At 48.9% G+C, this 22,230-nt stretch overlaps 1 protein-coding gene across 4 annotated transcripts in view; it reads right to left on the bottom strand.

Moving 5' to 3' along the window:
• LOC147436281 (Zinc finger, C3HC4 type (RING finger) family protein) overlaps nt 1-22,230 on the bottom strand; it is a 219,056-nt gene that overhangs the window by 77,266 nt on the left and 119,560 nt on the right. For all 4 annotated transcript variants that reach the window (XM_086489205.1, XM_086489206.1, XM_086489208.1 and 1 more), the window contains one exon: nt 22,048-22,180. In XM_086489205.1, the coding sequence (XP_086345331.1) occupies nt 22,048-22,180 (133 nt within the window). The remainder of the gene's footprint in view (nt 1-22,047; nt 22,181-22,230) is intronic.

Here is a 22,230-nt window from a genome sequence, read left to right on the forward strand (position 1 = left end):
TGCCTAGGCCATTTGGGGACCGGGACTGGCAGACTCAGTATGGACACAGATAGAGAGGCCACAGATTATTATGATCTCCAAGATGATTCGCAGCAAGCCATGAGTTCCACATGACATTATTAGAGCTGAGCTGGCTGCACCACCGATGTTGGTAGAGGCACTCTTTCAGACTGTTTGCCTTCTTCACAGATTCAAAGATATGGATCCAGATAGGATCTCTCATAGAGCCTTCATTGCATCTAGAGAGATGGCACAGGCAGGGGACACTAGCTCACGGTATGCCCAGACAAGAGATTGGCTAGCTCAGCACGATTTTGATATCGATAGACTACCACCACTCCAGTATGACACCCAGGCCCCGACCTATTCCCTCTCACGCGCTGAGCGGAATAGGGTCATCAGACAGGAGATATGGCATACATATATTCAGAGGACATGGCGCAGGCTCACAAACACCCTACCTCCTAAAATGCTATATTACTATGAGCATTTTCTGAGGTTCTCAGAGCAGGGATTCATTGAGATTCCATTATACATGCAGGAGTACATGCCACACCGACTTCGGGTCAGCATTGGCCAGCTACGAGTGTCATCACATCAGCTAGAGATTGAGAGTGGCAGAGCCAGAGGCATACCACGAGAGGAGCGTACATGCCGGATCTGCCATACGGAGGTGGAGAGTGAGGAGCATTTTGTCATGAGATGCCCAGCGTATACAGAGCTGAGAGAGAGATATGGCATTGGAGACTCATTACAGCAGCATATGATAGGCCGAGAGCAGAGGAGGTTTGGCCAGTTCCTGCTTGCGGCTTTGGAGGTTCGAGAGCAGTTGTTACAGCCAAGCAAGAGTCAGGATAGCAGGACACAGACTACCATCACACAGTTTTTCCGACGAGCAGGGCCAGACCCCCCCACACTACCTACACAGAGTAGAGGGCTTACCCTTCTGCAAGCAGAGTCTCAGAGGGCACGTCGGAGACCGAGGCTCCCAGGATACAGGACACATGGGTGTCACCAGAGGGAGATCTCGAGGATACTAGCTCTACACCATCAGTATCTAGAGCAGATTCATGTACCAGCACCAAGGGATCCAGCATTCCAGAGATACCTGAACATGCCACCACCGATGTACCACATTCTCTACCATACATATGATGCTTGTTTTTAGATACCCTCCCTATCATCTCATGGTGGTATCACCTTGCAGTCCCTAGTTGAGCCTGATGATGCGTGAGTACACCTCGACACGAGGACCCACACTATACATTGTACACCACAGGCACCACCCTACCACACCATTTTGCGTAGTATAGGCTCATTTCAGTTTGTACCTTTTTTTATTTTCCGATGCCGAGAGCATCAACACATGTATATGATATTGTCTCATAGGTCGAGTTCGGCCTTTCGAAGACGTTAATAAAGCTCTCTCTCTCTCTCTCTCTCTCTCTCTCTCTCTCTCTCTCTCTCTCTCTCTCTCTCTCTCTCTCTCTCTCTCTCTCTCTCTCTCTCTCGTGACTTGTGATTTAGCTATCCCAGCTAGCTGCTTAGTTCACACCTACCAGTTTAGGATCCCATAGTACTTTTATCTTATCATTTTGTCATTTCATTTTGTTACTCTGGCTTTGTATCAGATTCACCACATTGTAACGCTTTGGTCTCATAGGTCATTTTGGCCTTTTGAAGACGTTAATATAACATTTCATTTTATTTCATTTCTCTCTCTCTGGATGGAGTAATATGGAGAGACCCTTGATATCTATGATTTCTAGGCTCATTAGAGCCAAGGCCTCAGTTCCACATGACATCATACGTGCGGAGCTGGCTGCCCCACCCATGGAGGTTGAGGCACTCACTAATCAATATCATTTGTACACAGCTTATGGGACACCACCGGGGACAGGTATGCTAGGCTTGCTCTTGAGTTATCCAGACAGCTGGCATTACAGGGCGATACATCATGTTGGTATGCACAGATGAGCTCATGGTTTCAGAGGCATGGTTTCAGCATGGACAGGCTGCCCCCTTTCCAGTATTCTCTTGATGCAACATCTTTGGCTCTCACACGGATGGAGACTACTACTCATTCGGCAGGATCTTATCCATGTTGACAGCAAGAGGACATGGATAGAGCCATCACGGGAGTTGGGTACGAAGAGGGCTTTCTATAGAGAGCATCTTCTCCAACTCACAACAGACGGATTTGTCAAACGGCCCAGCTACAAGGACACACATCTATCTCATGGGTTACGATGTGCCTGAGGCCAGATTCGTTCATCTTTACACCAGCTTGGGATTGAGACAGGTAGATTCAAAGGTATACCAGCAGGCAGTAGGATATGTCAGTTATGCCATGCAGATCCTTGCAAGGGGACTCCAAATCATCTCTCTCTCTCTCTCTCTCTCTCTCTCTCTCTCTCTCTCTCTCTCTCTCTCTCTCTCTCTCTCTCTCTCTCTCTCTCTCTCTCTCCACCTGCTCGCCCTCGTCCTGGTCTGCACCCGCTCGCTTTGCACCCACCTGGCCCCCCTAGCCCTCGCCCCTCGCCTACCATGCACCCGCGGGCCCTGCACCTGCTCACCCTCGTCCTGGATTGCACCCGCTCGCCTTGCACCTCCTCGCACTCGTCCTGGCCTGCACCAGCTCGCCTTGCACCCCCGCCCCTTGTACCTCGCCCCTAGCCCTCGCCACTCGCCCCTCGCCCTCACCTCTTGCCCCTCACCCCCCCCCCCCCCCCCCCCCCCGTTTTCCTATTTTTTTCTCTTTTTCCTTTTTTCCTCGTCCTCGCCCTAAAGGTCGCCATCGCCCATGGCATTAAAACACAAATCAATTGAAAATTGCATGGCATTGCTTTGCTCTGCTTTGCTTTAATTATTTGATTTCCCCTGCAGAAAGCACTGCCCACCGAAAAATCACAAAAATCAGTAAGGCCGATTCTCCTACAGGTGCTAGAACAAGAGCAGACCAGGACTTTGGGCGCAAGGCCCCCCATTATTTTTGTTTTAAGGCTGACGCCCGCAGTGGGCTGTGCTTGTACCTTTACACGCAGTGGAATGCTTGATGCGGATGTATGCTTGATGCGAGAGACAATGTATGCTTAGTGTGGATGCATATGTACGCTTAGTGGCTATTTTCCGAACAGTGATTAAGCATGAGGAAGCTGAGTGATAAAGCCGACCCCCTAGAGAATGCCATTCAAAAGTGCAAAGAGGAAATGACAGAGACTATTACCAAGATGAACCGCAATCTATTGGGCTCAATAAAAATGCAGGAAGGACGCGTCCTGATCCAAGAAAGCAAGATAAACGCATTGGAAGACCGAGTGACGACTCAGGACGAAGAGACTGCGTCACTCAAGAAAGATCTCGCACAAGCACGATCAAGCAGCACACTGGAAGAGGGCGAACTGCGACCCTCAGTAATTGAAGAAATCAACACTATCAAGGAGCAAGTACGGGCCATCAAAGAGGGAGAAGAGCAACACAAAGAGATGACGACTTCTTGGGTGGATGTTCTTACCAAAACTCAGCAGAAGGCGGATGAAGCCGAGAATTGGATCGAGGTGGCCAAGAAAGAAAAAGGCAAAGAGACAACGTCCACGTCCACACCCACTATCATTAATCAGACACTAGCGGAGGAGCAAAGAAGACGTGTGCACGCTTTACATGTGAGAATCTGCGGTCTTAAAGACAAAGGCAATGTGGATGAAGAGGTAAAAGAACTCATGGCCTTGATGGGGGTTCATGAGCCGATGCACAGAAAAGCTTGGAGAGTGGGCAACATAAAGAAAAATGGAAGTAGTGGGGAAACCTCGAAAGAAAGGCCACTCATCCTCCGTTTTCCCTCCAAGCGAAAAAGTCCTTGAAGAAAAGGCCAACTCTTAAAGAGACGGGCATTTTTCTCGAGGATGATCTTACCCTCTCGCAGATTGCTCATATGCAGGAAGTAATGCCAGAGATTAGAGCAGCAAGGGGAAAAGGCAAGCTTGCCTTTTACCGAGATGGAAGAGTAGTAATACTGGAGCGACGCTCCACATGACGGTGCGAGACTTATGGGACTACACTCAAAGTGGCTGCCTGGAACTGTAATGGATCCATGCGTCTTGATGTGGGTGCTTTTGAGGATAGGTTTACTGGAAGAGACATCATCTTCTACTCTGAGACACACGAGGCCCCTGGGCAATCCATGCCTCACATCAGTGGATACAGATGGGAGACAGCTTACAGACAGGAGACACGCTCAGAACACAGAGAACGGGGCTCGGGGGGTGTGGCAGTGTTATTTAGAGAGCACTTGCAGCCATTGATACATATAGCCCGTAGGGATGAGTAGGCTAGGTAGATGTGGGTGAGATTGAAAGCAAAGACAGGCAGATATCTCTACATTGCTATTTGCTACTTTCCCCCGAGTACGTCAGGCTATGCATCACCTAGAGGACAGTCCCCCTTTTCTATTTTGGATGATGACATATGGGAGTTCTCTAGAGATGGTGACATTATCATTCTAGGGGACTTCAATGCTAGGACTGCCCATCACCAGACAGTGTTTAATGATACTTCAGAGGAGATGATGAGAGAGCTAGATGGTGTAGAGACGGGCCTGTCCATACTATCACACGATGCGGAACATACTTAGTATGGACGACACCTGATAGATATGAGCACCGCAAATGGACTGGCCATCTTGAATGGCCTGCAGAGGTTCCTGCTTCTGGAGGTTTCACATGCTTCCCACACAGACATGGAGCCAGCACAGTGGACTATGTCATGGCACAACCAAGCCTCATCTCTAGTATTCAGGACCTCACGGTTGGACCCAGACCTGTTGATGTGGCAGTGGATCATGCTCTTATATCGCTGACCATTTCTTTCCAGTTTAGTGTAGCACACAGGCTACGGGCAGCACCCCTACTCGCTACACCTTCATGCGGGAGACGGACTCTGTATACATAGATGGGATCTACAGACGCCTATGCACAGAGAAACCAGGGCGACCTCTGGAGGAGCTTACTACTATACTGACACAGACACTACATGATGCAGCAGCAGAGGCATACCCACATACCCAGCCTGAGCAGAGACGCCGTTCAGGGAGCATGCCCCAGAACAGTTGGTATGATGAGGAATGTCAGGACACTAGAACTAGACTTCAGACGGAGGTGCTTTTGGGGAACATCACTCATCGGCAGTCACAGATTGACTTCCGACGCCTAGCGCGGCAGAAGAAGAGGGCATTCCTAGCTCGCCTAGAGCAGGATCTATACCAGTTATTCTTGAGTCAGGACTCACGTGAGGCGTTGAGGCTCTTTCATGAACAGTCCTCCCCACATGCCATCACTTCTACAGAGGCTTGGGGCCACTATCCATCATCTTTGTACACAGTTCATGAGCAGCCTCCCCTTCCCAGCCCCCCCGATCAATGCCCACACACGTGTTTTTTTCACCGCTGAGATGCTGAGGAAGGCCATTGACAGGATGAAGACTCGGAGAGCATATGATCATGATGGCTTAGTGGCTGAGCATTTCATCCATGCCAGAGATTTACTAGCAGAGCTTCTAGCAGTTATGTTTAACCGTGCCATGTGTGAGGGCTTGCCTGATACCTGGAGCCTATCTACTATTGTACCTATCTTCAAGTCGAGAGACACTATGGAGCCTGGGAACTATCGCACCATCATGATTGGACACACACTAGCACGGTTGTACGCATCTATTCTTCAGCAGAAGTTGAGAAGATGGGCAGAGAGGGACGGGATGCGCGCAGCTGGGCAGGCAGGTTTCAGGAGGGGTTTTTCTACTCTTGACCATATCTTCACACTCAGAGCCATCATTGAGGAGGTAGATCGCGTGGGAGATGGATCTATTGCAGCTTTGTGGATTTCCGTAAAGCATTTGACACAGTGCCCAGAGCGAGATTGATGCGCAAATTACAGCACATGGGCGTACCCACAGAGCTCATTTGGGGGTCATGGCATTATACAGGTCAGTAGTGGGGCATGTACGCACTCCAGAGGGTCTATCCACACCAGTTTACTCCACTGTTGGGGTGAAGCAGGGCTGCCCGCTCTCTCCTATTCTATTCGGTATGTATGTAGATGAGGTTTCTGACTACATTGAGAGAGATGGTGATAGAGGTGTACAGCTGGCGGGGACATGGATTCCACTACTGTTATATGCTGATGATATTGTTTTGATCTCTGACTCTCCGGAGGGGATGCAACGTCACCTGGATGCTTTGCATAGGTTTGCCCAAGAAAGTGGTTTGTCCGTCAACCTTAGCAAAACAAAGGTCATGGTATTTAATACCACCTCACAGTGGATGAGGAGGTCAGCGCCCGCTTTCACATACGGACAGGAGGTGGAGTATACAGATGCTTACACTTACCTTGGAGTGGTTTTCAGTGGGCCAGCATTTTCACTGAGGAGGGCAGCAGAGACTTGATTGACCAGAGCCCATGCAGCATTGGGTAAATTGGAAAGGATGTGTTCACAGGTCCAGTTTCAGGAGCCTCGGACAAAGCTCTAGCTCTTTGAGACTTTGGTGGCTTCTGTATTGCTCTATGGAGCTGAGATTTGGGGACCTTCACTGGACCATCACGGGAGGACAGCCGAAGTGATGGATGGGGGGACATGCAGAAGCCTCTGGTCTCTATGATCTCGCGGCTCATTAGGGCCAAGACTTCAGTACCACGTGCTATTATATGACCAGAGCTAGCTGCCTCCCCACTGGTGGTTGAGGTGCTCACAAGATTGGTCTCCTTCATACGCCGCATGTGGGAACTCCACAGAGACAGATATGCACACCTTGCACTTGAGTCCTCTCGACAGTTAGCCGTGCACGGAGATACAACATGCTGGTATGGGGAGATGACGTCATGGTTTCAGGCGCATGGTTTCAGCATAGATTACTCATTGGATGCGCCCTCTCTGACTCTTACACAGTCCGAGATCACCAGGCTCATTCGCCAGGACTTGACCTAGCTAGACACCAAGAGGACATGGATACAGCCAGTACAGGAGCTAGGCACGAAGATGGCTTTCTACAGAGAGCATCTCCTCCAGCTTACAGAGGATGGTTTTGTGACGAGGCCCAGATACATGGACACTCACCCGTCTCATGGGGTGCGATGTGCTATTGGCCAGATACGCACATCTTCAAACCAGCTGCGGATCGAGACTGGGAGATACAGCGGAGTACCAGGAGAGGCCAGGACATGCCCCCTGTGTTACATCGAGCCTGAGACAGAGTTGCACTACACATGCCACTGCCCCGTCTACTACGAGATACGAGGCCGCTTCCATTGCTTGTTCAGAGAGTGCGTTGGACCATTCTCTAGAGTCATGCGGTACGAGGATCAGAGATGCCTGGGTTTGTTTTTGCTCGAGCTACGCAGACACAGAGAGAGGGCCTGATGAGAGGAAAGATTAGCCAGTCTCATAGACAGATCACAGACTTCTTTAGAGCTGCCACTGGACACCCGGAGGAGATACTACCACAGCAGAGCTCGTCGCTTTACACCAGAGGCATAGAGTGCGTTGGACCATTCTCTAGAGTCATGCGGTACGAGGATCAGAGATGCCTGGGTTTGTTTTTGCTCGAGCTACGCAGACACAGAGAGAGGGCCTGATGAGAGGAAAGATTAGCCAGTCTCATAGACAGATCACAGACTTCTTTAGAGCTGCCACTGGACACCCGGAGGAGATACTACCACAGCAGAGCTCGTCGCTTTACACCAGAGGCATACTAATCGAACGAGCGACTGAGTTGGGGAGATCCAGACGCCCACGACTGCGGAGGACTACACAACATCGACAGAGGCTGCATCAGAGGATCCAAGTCACTTTGGCTCGACATGCACAAGGCCCGGTCAGACTACTGACCATGGAGGAGATTGATGAGATCCGCCAGCGACCGATGCTTGATCTCCTATGATCTACCTATCCCAGCTAGCTAAAAGTCCACACCGAGCAGTCTAGGATTCCATAATATTTTATTTTGTCATTTTGTCATTTTGTCATCTTGTTACTCTGACTTTGTATCAGATCCACCACATTGTAACTTTCTGGTCTCATAGGTCACTTTGGCCTTTTGAAGACATTAATGTAACATTTCATTTCAATTTTTCATCTCTCTCATTGAAAGGGAGTTGAAAGAATGGAAAGCTCACATGGATGAGTGGAAGAAAGAGAAGAACTTAATTCTTGAATGGAAAAAGAGGGAGGAACAGGCGAGGGAACTAGAGCGCAAGGAGTTCCGAGATGAAATTCAAGCTCTAAAAGGTAGCATCTCAGCCCTTCGGAAGGAACTCGATGAAACCAAAGAGGGAGGACGCCTTGAAGATGGAGAAATTCAGCCATCAATAATAGATGAGCTGAATAGTATACGAGCACAAGTCAAAGAAATAAAGGAGGAAGGAGAAAAGAAGACCATATGGGTGCAGGTTCTCTCCAAAACGCAAAAGAAGATGGAAGAGGCTGAAAAGTGGATTGAAGTTGTCAAGAAGGGAAAGGGCAAGGACATTCGGACTACACCCGACATCATCAACAAGACACTAGGAGAGGAACAACGAAGAAGGGTACGCGCTCTACACGTAAGAGTGACCGGCCTAAAAGATTCAGATAAGGTGGACCAAGAGATGAAGAGCCTCATGTCAATGATGGGGGTGGAGAAGCCCTCGCACACACAAGCTTGGAGAGTGGGCAAGAAGAGTGAAGGTAATGGGGAGAGTTCAAAAGAACGGGCTCTCATTTTGCGCTTTCCCTCCATGGAAGAAAAGAAAGACTTTTTAAAGAAGAGGCCAACCCTCAAGAAAACAGGTATCTTTTTAGGAGATGATCTTACGCTCTCACAACTTGCACATATGAGAGAGGTCATGCCGGAGATTATAGCAGCAAGGGAGAAGGGAAAGTTAGCCTTCTACAGAAATGGACGAGTAGTGATTACAAAGCACCGCTCTACATGACGGTGCGAGACCTATGGGACCACTCTCAGGATAGCGGTTTGGAACTGTAATGGTTCGTATAGACTTGATGTGGGGGCCTTTGAGGATAGCTTCAGAGACAGAGACATTGTCTTCTACTCCGAGACTCATCAGGCTCCAGGACAATTGATGCCGCATATATCTGTGCATGACATGCACTAGATCTGCGCATGGGACTAGAGGATCAGGAGGTATAGCAGTTCTTTTCAGAGAGGAGCTCCAACCACTACTGCACATAGTTCGGAGAGATGATCAGGCCAGATACTTGTGGGTGAGGCTGAGGGCAAAGACTGGACCTTTCTTGTACATCGCCATATACTATTTTCCTCCCAGCACTTCAGTATATGCTTCACCTAGAGGACAGTCTCCTTACTCTGTACTTGATGATGATATCTGGGAGTTCTCCAGGGATGGAGACATCATACTTTTGGGGGATTTCAATGCACGTACAGGTAGCTCACAGACGGTCTTCTATGACACCTCAGAGGAGATGCTCAGAGAGCTAGAGCCAGAGGAGATGGGGCTTGAGAGATGCTCACACGACAGAGAGCATACAGAGTATGGGAGATACCTGAGGGAGATGACAACTACTCACAGTTTAGCCATACTGAATGGCTTACCGACTTTCCCATCGTCTACAGGTTTTACTTGTTTTCCACACAGACATGGGTCCAGTACTGTAGACTATGTTCTGACACATCCGAGCTTTATCTCTCACATTCAGGATTTCACAGTGGGGCCCAAGCCTGTTGGGATAGCAGTAGATCATGCACTTTTGACATTATCAGTCTCCTTTGGGTACAATACATCTCAGGCCTCACGGGGTGGTAGACATCCACGCTATACTTTTACACCAGCGACTGACTCAGTCTATGCAGAGGAGATACGTAGGCTTTTATGCACATCAGAGCCAGTATACACAGTGGAGGAGATCACATCTATGCTAACAGTGACATTGCATGGGGCAGCGACAGAGGCATACCCACACACTCAGCCTGGTCAGAGACGTAGTTCTGGGCATATGCCTCAGAATAGCTGGTATGATGAGGAGTGTCGACAGAGGAGAGCTCAGATACAACGGGAGCTTGCATTGGGAGTGATCACCTATAGACAGTCTCGTATTGCTACACGACGACTAGTGCGACGGAAGAAGCGAGCTTTCTTGGTCCAGATGGAGCAAGATTTATATCAGCTCTTCCTTAGTAGAGATTCAGGAGAGGCTTGGCGTTTATTCCATGAGTAGTCTCCCCCACCAATGATTACTTCTACAGAGATATGGGGGCAGTATGCAGCATCTTTATACATTGTACCTGGACAACCACCACTACCAGATCCACCACAGCCATGTCCGGCAACGAGCACCTTCTTTACCACTGACATGGTAAAGGAGGCCATTGACAGGATGAAGACCAGACGGGCACAGGATCATGAGGGTTTGGTAGCAGAGCACATTATACATGCTGGGGATTTGTTGGCAGAGATGCTTGCACGGTTATTCAACCGTGTCATGTGTGAGGGCTTTCCTGAGTCTTGGAGATTATCTACTATTGTACCTATCTTCAAGACAGGAGACCCCACTGTGCCGGGGAACTACCGTACTATCATGGTAGGACACACATTGGCACGGTTGTATGCATCCATCCTTGAGCATAGGTTGAGCAAATGGGCAGAAACTATGGGCATACGGGCACCTGGGCAGGCTGGTTTCAAAAGGGGTTTCTCCACACTAGATCATGTCTTTACACTCAGAGCTATCATTGAGGAGGGTCGAGCACATGGTAGACGGATATACTGCGGCTTTGTGGACTGCCGCAAAGCTTTTGACATAGTACTGAGGGCCAGATTGATGCGTCGACTTATGGAATTGGGGGTACCCACAGAGCTGATATGGGGGATTATGGCATTGTACAGCTCAGTGATGGGTCACGTACGCACATCAGAGGGGATATCTGACATAGTTCACTCCACTATCGGAGTGAAACAGGGATGCCCATTGTCCTCTACTTTATTTGGTATGTATGTTGATGAGGTCTCTGATTATATTAACAGAGGAGGAGATAGAGGCGCTCAGCTTGTGGGGACATGGATCCCTCTTTTATTGTATGCTGACGATATCGTGTTGATATCAGACTCACCAAAGGGTATGCAGAGACATTTGGACGCATTGCATAGTTTTGCAGGGGATAGTGGATTGTCTGTCAACCTTGGTAAAACCAAGGTCATGGTATTTAATACCACGCCACAGTGGGTTAGGAGATCAGCACCTACATTCACATATGGGCAAGACAGTATGGAGTACACTGATGCATACACATATCTTGGGGTGGTCATTAGTGGACGGAGGTTCACACTGAAAGTGGCAGCAGACACTAGATTCACTCGTGCCTATGCAGCCCTAGGCGGTTCAGAGAGGATTTGTTCGCAGGTTTAGTTCCAGGAACCTCGAACAAAGCTCTGGCTTTTCCACACTTTGGTCGCTTCAGTTATGCACTATGGGGTTCAGGTTTGGGGACCATCTGTTGACAGTGCTGGATGGAGTAATATGGAGAGACCCTTGATATCTATGATTTCTAGGTTGATTAGAGCCAAGGCCTCAGTTCCACATGACATCATACGTGCGGAGCTGGCTGCCCCACCCATGGAGGTTGAGGCACTCACTAGATCAGTATCATTTGTACACAGCTTATTGGACACCACCAGGGACAGGTATGCTAGGCTTGCTGTTGAGTCATCCAGACAGCTGGCATTACAGGGAGATACATCATGTTGGTATGCACAGATGAGCTCATGGTTTCAGAGGCATGGTTTCAGCATGGACAAGCTGCCCCCTTTCCAGTATTCTCTTGATGCACCATCTTTGGCTCTTACACGGATGGAGACTACTAGACTCATTCGGCAGGATCTTATCCAGCTTGATAGCAAGAGGACATGGATAGAGCCATCACGGGAGTTGGGTACGAAGAGGGCTTTCTATAGAGAGCATCTTCTTCAACTCACGACAGACGGATTTGTCACACGGCCCAGATACATGGACACACATCTATCTCATGGGTTACGATGTGCCATAGGCCAGATTCGCACATGTTCACACCAGCTTGGGATTGAGACAGGTAGATTCAGAGGCATACCAGCAGACAGTAGGATATGTCAGTTATACCATGCAGAGCCAGAGACAGAGTTTCACTACATATGTCATTGCACAGTCTACTATGAGATACGGGGACGCTTTCATTGTTTATTCAGAGATGGTTTTGACTCGTTAGATAGAGTCATGAGATATCAGGATCAAAGATGTCTCGGATTATTTCTACTTGAGATACAGAGACGTAGAGACGCTCTATTGAGAGGGCAAAGACAGAGACAGCCCCAGAGACGCATCTCAGATTTCTTCAGTCTGAGTACCACAGAGCCAAAGGGGACACCACCATCACAAAGCTCGGTCCCACCCATACACACACCAACGGTACTCTCATTGACCGAGCTATAGAGTTGGGGAGATCGAGACGACCACGACTAAGGAGGGGAGCCACGCAGCACCGACGGAGATTGCGACAGAGGATCCATAGGATTCTAGCACGACACCCAGAGTTTCGATCAGGATAGGCCTCATGCTACTGCATATTATATCATGGTGACACTTATCCCCATTTTGTACCATTGTGGCATGATACCATAGGAGTCGGTAGCACTCTTAGATCGGTTCTTTGTTTGTAGTTTTCTTTGTTTGTACCCAGACTTGGTACTAGACTCATCATTGTAATCAGTTGGTCTCATAGGTCATTTTGGCCTTTTGTAGACGTTAATATATCATTTCATTTCATCTCTCTCTCTCTCTCTCTCTCTCTCTCTCTCTCTCTCTCTCTCTCTCTCTCTCTCTCTCTCTCTCTCTCTCTCTCTCTCTCTCTCTCTCTCTCTCTCTCTCTCTCTCTCTCTCTCTCTCTCTCTCTCTCTCTCTCAGGACAGCCACAAGAGCCACTCCCACAGCATAGCTCCCCCTCGTCTCACGCCAGCGGCACATTGATCAACCGAGCGATTGAACTGGGGAAATCCAGGCGCCCACGACTGCGAAGGACTACACAGCACCGACGGAGGCTACGTCAAAAGATTCGGAGCACGCTGGCCAGGCATGCACGACGCCCGGTCAGACTACTAACCTTGGAGGAAATTGATGAGATTCGCCAACGACCAATGCTAGATTTTTTGTAATAAACCGCCCATTTTTGCTTAGTCTTTTGCTTAGCTCACATCGACCAACCTAGGATCCCATAGTATATATCTTTGTTTTGTACTGTTGTTAGGTTATTTTCGTTACTTTGACTTTGTATCAGATCCACCACCTTGTAACTTTCTGGTCTCATAGGTCACTATGGCCTTTTGAAGACGTTAATATAACATTTCATTTCATTTCTCTCTCTCTGTGTACACCCAGAAGAACAGACAGAGGAGCAGCCAACGGCGGTGGAGAGGTCTACCTGCACTACTGGCATTCTCATAGACCGAGCATTGGAGCTAGGGAGATCTAGACGACCCCGAGGGAGAAGAGGAGCTACACAATTTCGAAGGATGCTACGGCAAAGGATTCAAGCCATACTCTTTCGTCGTCCAAAGTGCAGATGAAGATGGATCTCTACTCCCCTCCCATATTGTCTTCACATTGTACTGCTTAGTTTAGGATCCTGCGTATTTATATTTTGTTATACTAGTTTAGTTTAATTTATTTTGTTAATCTGACTTTGTATCAGATACACCGCATTGTAAGTTTCTGGTCTCATAGGTCACTTTGGCCTTTTGAAGACGTTAATATAACATTTCATTTCTCTCTCTCTCTCTCTCTCTCTCTCTCTCTCTCTCTCTCTCTCTCTCTCTCTCTCTCTCTCTCTCTCTCTCTCTCTCTCTCTCTCTCTCCCCGCTGCACCCTCGCGCCCGCCCTGCCCCCCCCCCCCCCCGCTGCCCTGCCCTGCTCGCGCCCGCCTTGCCCCTCGCGCCCCGGCTGCCTGCGCTGCACCCTCGCGCCCGCCCTGCCCTGCACCCGCGCGCCCGCTGCCCTGCCCTGCTCGCGCACTGCACCCCCATGGCGCCCTGCTGTGCACCCGCTCATGCGCTCTCCCCCCCCCCCCCCCCCCCCCGCCCACTACACGCTGCCCTAGCCCCCCAAATTCTGCGTGTAATATGTCTCCCCCCCCCCCTCTCCTACGCATAGATTGTCTCTCCCCCCCCCCCCCCCCCACCCCCCCCCTTTTTTCTTTCACGCGTAGGATGTCCATCCTCTACGCGTAGGGAGTAAAATTTTTTATTTTATTTTTTTCTCGCCCGCCCCCCTTTCCCCCACTCTCTCTACCATACTTTCGCCCCCCCCCCCAACCCCCCCTTCTCTCTCTCCAATCTGTAACTACCGCTATCTCCCCCGGGCCGTACCGCCTCGCGCTCCACCACTCGCCGAGACGGCCGCTAGTGTGGGTGCACACGTGCATCTAGCGACTCCCTTGCGGACGACTCCCCCACACGCCCAACTGCCGCGCTCGCTGCTAAGGTGGGTGAACACGTACATCTAACCCCCTTGCGGACGGCGATCAAGCGTGAGGAAGACGAACGATAAAGCCGACCCCCTAGAGGATGCCATTCAAAAATGCAAAGAGGAAATGACGGAGACCATTACCAAGATGAACCGCATATCTCTGGGGCACAATAAACATGCTCGAAGGACGTGTGCTGATCCAAGAGAGCAAGATAACCACACTGGAAGACCGAGTGACGACCCAAGAGGAAGAGATCGCGTCACTCAAGAAAGAACTCGCCGAAGCCCAATCAAGAAACACACTGGAAGAGGGCGAACTGCAACCCTCAGTAATCGAAGAAATAAGGAACAAGTACGGGCCATCAAAGAGGGAGAAGAACAACACAAAGAAATGACGACTTCTTGGGTGGATGTTCTTACCAAAACCCAACAGAAGGCGGACGAAGCCGAGAAATGGATCAAGGTGGCCAAGAAAGGAAAAGACAAGGAGATAACGCCCACGTCCACACCCAACAACATCATTAACCAGACACTAGAGGAGGAGCAGAGGAGAAGGGTGCGCGATTTACATGTGAGAATTTGCGGTCTCAAAACACAAAGGCAATGTGGACGAAGAAGTAAAAGAACTCACAGCCTTGATGGGGATTCATGAGCCGACACACACAAGGGAATGGAGAGTGGGCAACATAAAGAAAAATGGAGGCAGTGGAGAAACCTCAAAAGAAAGAGCACATCCTCCGTTTTCCCTCGATGGAAGCAAAGAAGTCATTTTTGAAGAAAAGACCAAGTCTTAAAGAGACTGGCATCTTTCTCGGGGATGATCTCACCCTCTCGCAGATCGCTCATATGCAGGAAGTAATGCCGGAGATTAGAGCGGCAAGGGGAAAAGGCAAGATCGCTTTTTACCGAGACGGAAAAGTGGTAATACTTGAGCGACACTCCACATGACGGTGCGAGACTTATGGGACCACACTCAAAGTAGCTGCCTGGAACTGCAATGGATCTATGCATCTTGATGTGGGCGCTTTTGAGGATAGCTTTACTGGAAGAGACATCATCTTCCAATAATCCATTACCTCTGGGCAATCCATGCCTCACATCAGTGGATACAGTTGGGAGACAGCCTATAGACAAGAGACACGCTCAGAGCACAGAGGACGAGGCTCGGGAGGAGTGGTAGTGTTATTTAGAGAGGATCTGCAACCACTAATACATATAACCCGCAGGGACGAGCAGGCTAGGTACATGTGGGTGAGACTGAAAGCAGAGACAGGCAGATACCTTTATCTAGCTATTTGTTACTTCCCCCCGAGTACATCAGTTTATGCACCACCCAGAGGACAGTCCCCTTTCTCTATTTTGGATGATGACATATGAGAGTTCTCTAGGGACGGTGACATTATCATCCTCGGGGACTTCAATGCTAGGACTGCCCATCACCAGGCAGTGTTTTATGATACTTCAGAGGAGATGTTAAGAGAGCTAGATGTGGTAGAGACGGGCCTTTCCAAACTATCACACGATATGGAATATATTGAGTATGGGCGACACCTGATAGACATGGGCACTGCACATGGATTGGCCATCTTGAACGGCCTACAGAGATTTCCTGCTGCGGGAGGTTTTACATGCTTCCCACACAGACATGGAGCCAACACGGTGGACTATGTCATGGCACAACCGAATCTCATCTCTCGTATCCAGGATCTCACAGTTGGGCCCAGACCAGTCGGGGTGGCAGTGGATCATGCTCTGGTGTCAATGACCATCTCCTTCCAGTTCAGTGTAGCACACAGGCCACGAGTAGCAGCCCCTACTCGCTACACATTCACACGGGAGACGGATTCTGTATACATGGACGGAATCTACACACGCCTATGCACTGAGAACCCGGGGCGACCTCTGGAGGAGCTAACTACTATACTGACACATACATTACATGAGGCAACAGCAGAGGCATACCCACACACCCAACCTGAGCAGAACCGCCGATCAGAGAGCATGCCTCAGAACAGCTGGTACGATGAGGAGTGCCGCCAGACCAGAACCAAACTTCAGAGGAAGGTGCTATTGGGGGACGTCACTCACAGACAGTCACAAATTGACTTCCGACGCCTGGTGCGGCGAAACAAGAGGGCTTTTCTGGCTCGGACTCGAGCAAGATCTATATCAGCTATTCTTGAGCCAGGACTCGCATGAGGCGTGGCGGCTCTTTCATGAGCAGTCCCCCCCCCCCCCCCCCCCCCCCCGCTATTTCCTCCACAGAGACCTGGGGTCAGTACGCATCATCTTTCTACACAGTACCTGGACAGCCGCCCCTCCCCAACCCCCCCGATCCATGCCCACACGCATGTGCCTTTTTCACCGCTGAAATGGTGAAGAAAGCTATTGACAGGATGAAGACTGGGAGAGCATATGATCATGAGGGACTAGTCGCTGAGCATTTGATGCATGCGAAAGACCTACTAGCAGAGCTTCTAGCAGTTATGTTTAACCGTGCCATATGTGAGGGCCTACCGGACACTTGGAGCCTATCTACGATAATACCTAACTTCAAATCAGGAGACCCCATGGAGCCTGGGAATTATCGCACTATTATGATTGGGCACCCACTGGCACGGTTGTATGCATCCATTCTTGAGCAACAGCTAAGTAGATGGGCAGAGAGGGAAGGAATACGTGCAATTGGGCAGGCAGGATTCAGGAGAGGCATCTCTACTCTTGACCATATCCTAACACTCTGGGCCATCATCGAGGAAGGCAGATCTCATGGGAAACGGATCTATTGTAGCTTTGTGGACTTCCGCAAAGCTTTCGACACGGTACCCAGAGCTAGACTGATGCGCAGATTACAGGAAATGGGAGTACCGACAGAACTCATTCGCGAGATCGTGGCATTGTATAGATCAGTAGTAGGGCATGTACGCACCCCGGAGGGACTTTCTACACCGGTTCACTCCACTATTGGAGTGAAGCAGGGCTGCTCGCTCTCTCCTACTCTTTTCAGTATGTATGTGGATGAGGTTTCTGACTACATTGACAGCGATGGGAATAAAGGTGCTCAGTTGGCAGGGACATGGATCCCACTTTTGTTATATGCTGATGACATAGTGTTGATCTCTGAATCCCCAGAGGGAATGCAACGTCAATTGGATGTTTTGCATACGTTGGCCCACGAACGTGGTTTGTCTGTCAACCTGGGTAAAACCAAGGTTATGGTGTTTAATACCACCCCACAGTGGATCAGGAGGTCAGCACCTACATTCACATACGGCCAGGAGACTGTGGAGTACACAGACGCTTACCCTTACCTCGGAGTGGTTTTTAGCAGACCTGCATTCTCACTCAGAAGAGCAGCGGAGACCAGACTTACTAGAGCCCACGCAGCATTGGGTAGATTGGAGAGGATGTGTTCGCAGGTTCAGTTTCAAGAACCCCGGACAAAGCTATGGCTCTTTGACACCTTGGTGGCTTCAACATTGCTCTATGGAACCGAGATATGGGGACCTTCACTGGATCACCACGGGAGGCCAGGTCGCTCATACGGATAGGGGAACATGGAGAAACCTCTCGTCTCTATGATCTCGCGGCTCATTAGAGCCAAGGCATCAGTACCACGGGCCATTATCCGAGCGGAGCTAGCAGCCCCCCCACTAGTGGTGGAGGCACTCACCAGATCAGTCTCTTTCATAAACCGCACATGGGGACTTCCTAGAGACAGATATGCTCACATAGCACTTGAATGCTCTCGACAGTTAGCCATACAAGGAGATACAACATGCTGGTATGGGGAGATGACATCATGGTTTTAGGCACATGGGTTCAGCATAGACAGGCTGCCACCATTCCATTACTCATTGGATGCACCATCTCTCACTCTTACACAGTCAGAGATCACCAAGCTCATCCGCCAAGACCTGACCTAGCTAGACACCAGGAGGACATGGATACAACCAGCCCAAGAATTGGGCACGAAGATGGCTTTCTATAGAGACCACCTTCTCTAGCTTACGGAAGATGGTTTTGTGGCGAGACCCAGATACATGGATACCCACTTGTCTCATGGGATACGATGTGCTATTGGCCAGTTACGCACACCTTCTCACCAATTGTAGATTGAGATTGGGAGATACAGCGGAGTACCAGCAGACGACAGGACATGCCCCTTGTGTAACATGGAACCGGAGACAGAGCTACACTATACATGCCGCTGCCCCGTCTACTACGAGATACGAGGCCGCTTCCATTGCTTGTTCAGAGAGGGTTTTGGACCACTCTCAAGAGTCATGGGATACAAAGACCAGAGATGTCTGGGTTTGTTCTTACTCGAGCTGCGCAGACACAAAGATAGCCTAATGAATGGCGAGGCTAGCCAGTCTCAAAAGCGGATCACAGACTTCTTCAGAGCAGACAGGGACAACCACGAGAGCCACTCCCACAGCGGAGCTCCCCCTCGTCCCACACCAGAGGCACACTGATTGACCGAGCGATTGAACTGGGGAAATCCAGGCGCCCGCGACTGCGAAGAACTACCCAGCATCGACGAAGGCTACGACAGAAAATTCGGAGCACGCTGGCCAGGCATGCACGACGCCCGGTCAGACTACTAACCATGGAGGAAATTGATGAAATTCGCCAACGACCGATGCTAGATTTCTTGTGATTTTGCTATCCCAACAAGCCGCCCATTTTTTGCTTAGTTATTGCTTGGCTCACACCGACCTACCTACTTAGGACCCCATCGTATATATCTTTGTTTTGTACTGTTGTTAGGTTATTTTGTTACTCTGACTCTGTATCAGATCCACCACTTTGTAACTTTCAGGTCTCATAGGTCATTATGGCCTTTTGAAGATGTTAATATAACATTTCATTTCATTTCATTTCTCTCTCTGTGTGTGTGAATTCCGTACTCAGACATGGTATCAGATTCACCAATTGTAACTTTTTGGTCTCATAGGTCATTTTGGCCTTTTGAAGACGTTAATATAACATTTCATTTCATTTCATTTGTGTGTGTGTGTGTGTGTGTGTGTGTGTGTGTGTGCGTGAGGTGCTACAGCCAACCCATCGCGTGAAACTCTAGAAGCTCTCTCTCATGCACGACGCCCAATCAGACTATTGACCATGTAGGAGATTGATGAGATCCGCCAGCGACCGATGTTGGATCTCTTGTGATCTAGCTATCCCAGCTAGCTGCTTAGTTTACACCTAGCAGTTTAGTTTAGGATTCCATAGTATTTTATTTTGTCATTCTGTCATTTTGTCATCTTGTTACTCTAACTTTGTATCAAATTCACCACATTGTAACTTTTTGGTCTCATAGGTCACTTTGGTCTTTTGAAGGCATTAATATAACATTTCATTTCATTTCTCACACTTCGCAACAGCTCTGGCATGGGACATCACTTCAACCCCTTGCGCATCCGGCCTAACCAGCCCATTGCGTGGAGCTCCAACAACACCTGGTCCTCTGTTTGCAGCTGTCCAACCTCAGTATCAGTCATCGCTCCACTGTTTCCATCCATCGCATTCTGTTTAGCCAGTGCGGATTGGAGCAGCCAAACCCCATCAATATTCAGCAGTGTTACTAAACACGAGCAAAACTGAGGGCCTGCGCAACAGGGACTGTTATGATGGAGGTCACTAGCGCTTCACCAGTTTGCAAGTCCCGTACGAAGGCAACCTTCATGCTTACAAACAAGCGGATAACACAAGTGGAAAGGGAGATGAATGAAGGAATGGAAAGCAGAGATGGAAGGATGGTGGAAGGAGAAGGCCAACCCTACTCAAATGTTCCTCAATGATGGCGCGCAATGGAAGCAAGAGAAACACGACCTGCGCACAGCTATACAAGCACTTAAGGAGGATTCACAAGCACTCAAAGAAGAGGTCTCAGCCCTCAAGCGAGAGCTTGCTTATAGAGCAAGCAGTGGACTAGAGGAAGGTGAATTCCAGCCCTTGGTGATAGAGAAAATCAAAGAGGAAGAGAAACAGAATGTGGCAAAGACGTCTTCGTGGATGGATGTGATCACGAGGACACAGAAGATGGCATCTAGATGAGGCCAAGAAATGGATAGAAGTCGCTAAGAAAGAGAAAGGGAAAGAAACCACATCTATCCCCACTCCTACAATCATCAACATGACTTTAGAAGAAGAGCAGTGAAGGAAGACTAGAGCTCTGCATGTACGAGTAACCGGTCTAAAAGACCGAGATGATGTGGCAGGGGATGTCAAAGAACTTCTGTGCATGATGGGTACTGAGGATACTCATACAAAGGCATGGAGGGTAGGGAAGAAGACAAAAGGAAATGGGGAGACTTCAAAGGAGAGAGCTCTAATCATGCGTTTCCCATCCATGGAGGCAAAGGACTTCTTGAAAAAGCGTCCTACACTAAAGAAAACGGGCATATTCCTTGGAGATGATCTCACACTCTCACAACTTGCTCATATGAAAGAAGTTATGCCCAAGATAATGACAGACCGAGAGAAGGGAAAAGTGGCCTTCTACGGGGATGGACGAGTGGTTATTTTGGAGAGGCGCCCCGCATGACACCACGAGACCCGTGGGACCACACTCAAATTGGCTACATGGAATTGTAATGGATCTTTGCCCCTTGATATAGGGGCCTTTGAGGATAGTTTCACAGGGAGGGACATCATTTTCTACTCTGAGACACATCAAGCCCCGGGGCAGTCCATGCCACATGTGAGCGGATATAGATGGGAGACAAGACATGAGACTCGATCAAAGCACAGAGGACGAGGTTCACGAGGAGTGGTAGTCTTATTCAGGGAGGAGCTACAGCCTCTGATACATATAGCTGGGAGGGATGAGCATGCTAGTAACATGCGGGTGAGACTGAAGGCAGAAACAGGCAGATACCTCTACCAGCATGTGCTAATTTGTCCAGGAATATTAACAACAAATGAGTAGCTATGGCATAGAGCAAAGCACTTAGCAGGCAGCTTTGACAAACGGATCTACAAATTACTTGCACAAGCTTAGGACCAAATCTCAATGTCAGCATGGTTTGAGAGATGAAATCCCAATGTACAGAATTGAAAGGTTTAGCTACATCAATCTGCAAAATGAGAACATTTGCTCTGTGCACTTCATATATACAATGGCTATGAGGGTATTAGCTATATTATCATTTATCTGACACCTTGGAACAAATCCATATTTTGAAACTAACCTGGTTCTTTCCACTTTCCAAGAGCCTTTAAAGCAGCATTCAATATATCTTTGGTAAATGGGGCTTCAAGCTTTTGCACCTCGATGGTGTCCAAAATAGGAGCACGCAGGCGCGCACGCGCACACACACACATCCAAATTCAATTTATTAGCCTTGTCTTTTTTTCTAGATGTGATGAGAAATATTTTTTCCTTACCAAAAAGGTAGACCTAGATAGAATTGGCACTCAAGCTCACATGTGTCTTCACCAATTGATTCTACCAATATACATCACATCCCTAAAACAACTGTGCAATCGCTGTGCCTGTGTACGAGTTCCAAAGGTCTAATTATAGAAAAGCATTTAAATCAACTTCACCTTGAACAGAAAGGCTTTCCCAATGCTTTTCTAGATACTTAAGTATCTCAAGAAAAGCATCCTCCACAGTGATCATATCATCTGCAGAAGGCCACCTTGCCAAGATATCCTCTCCATCACACGCTCCCAAATTCTATGAATGAAGTTCTATCAGCACTTGAACTAACAAAATCATTCATTAAA

This window comes from Adiantum capillus-veneris, chromosome 18 (genome assembly GCF_014529385.1).
Source record: "Adiantum capillus-veneris isolate H3 chromosome 18, ASM1452938v2, whole genome shotgun sequence".
In the NCBI taxonomy this organism is placed as follows: domain Eukaryota; kingdom Viridiplantae; phylum Streptophyta; class Polypodiopsida; order Polypodiales; family Pteridaceae; genus Adiantum; species Adiantum capillus-veneris.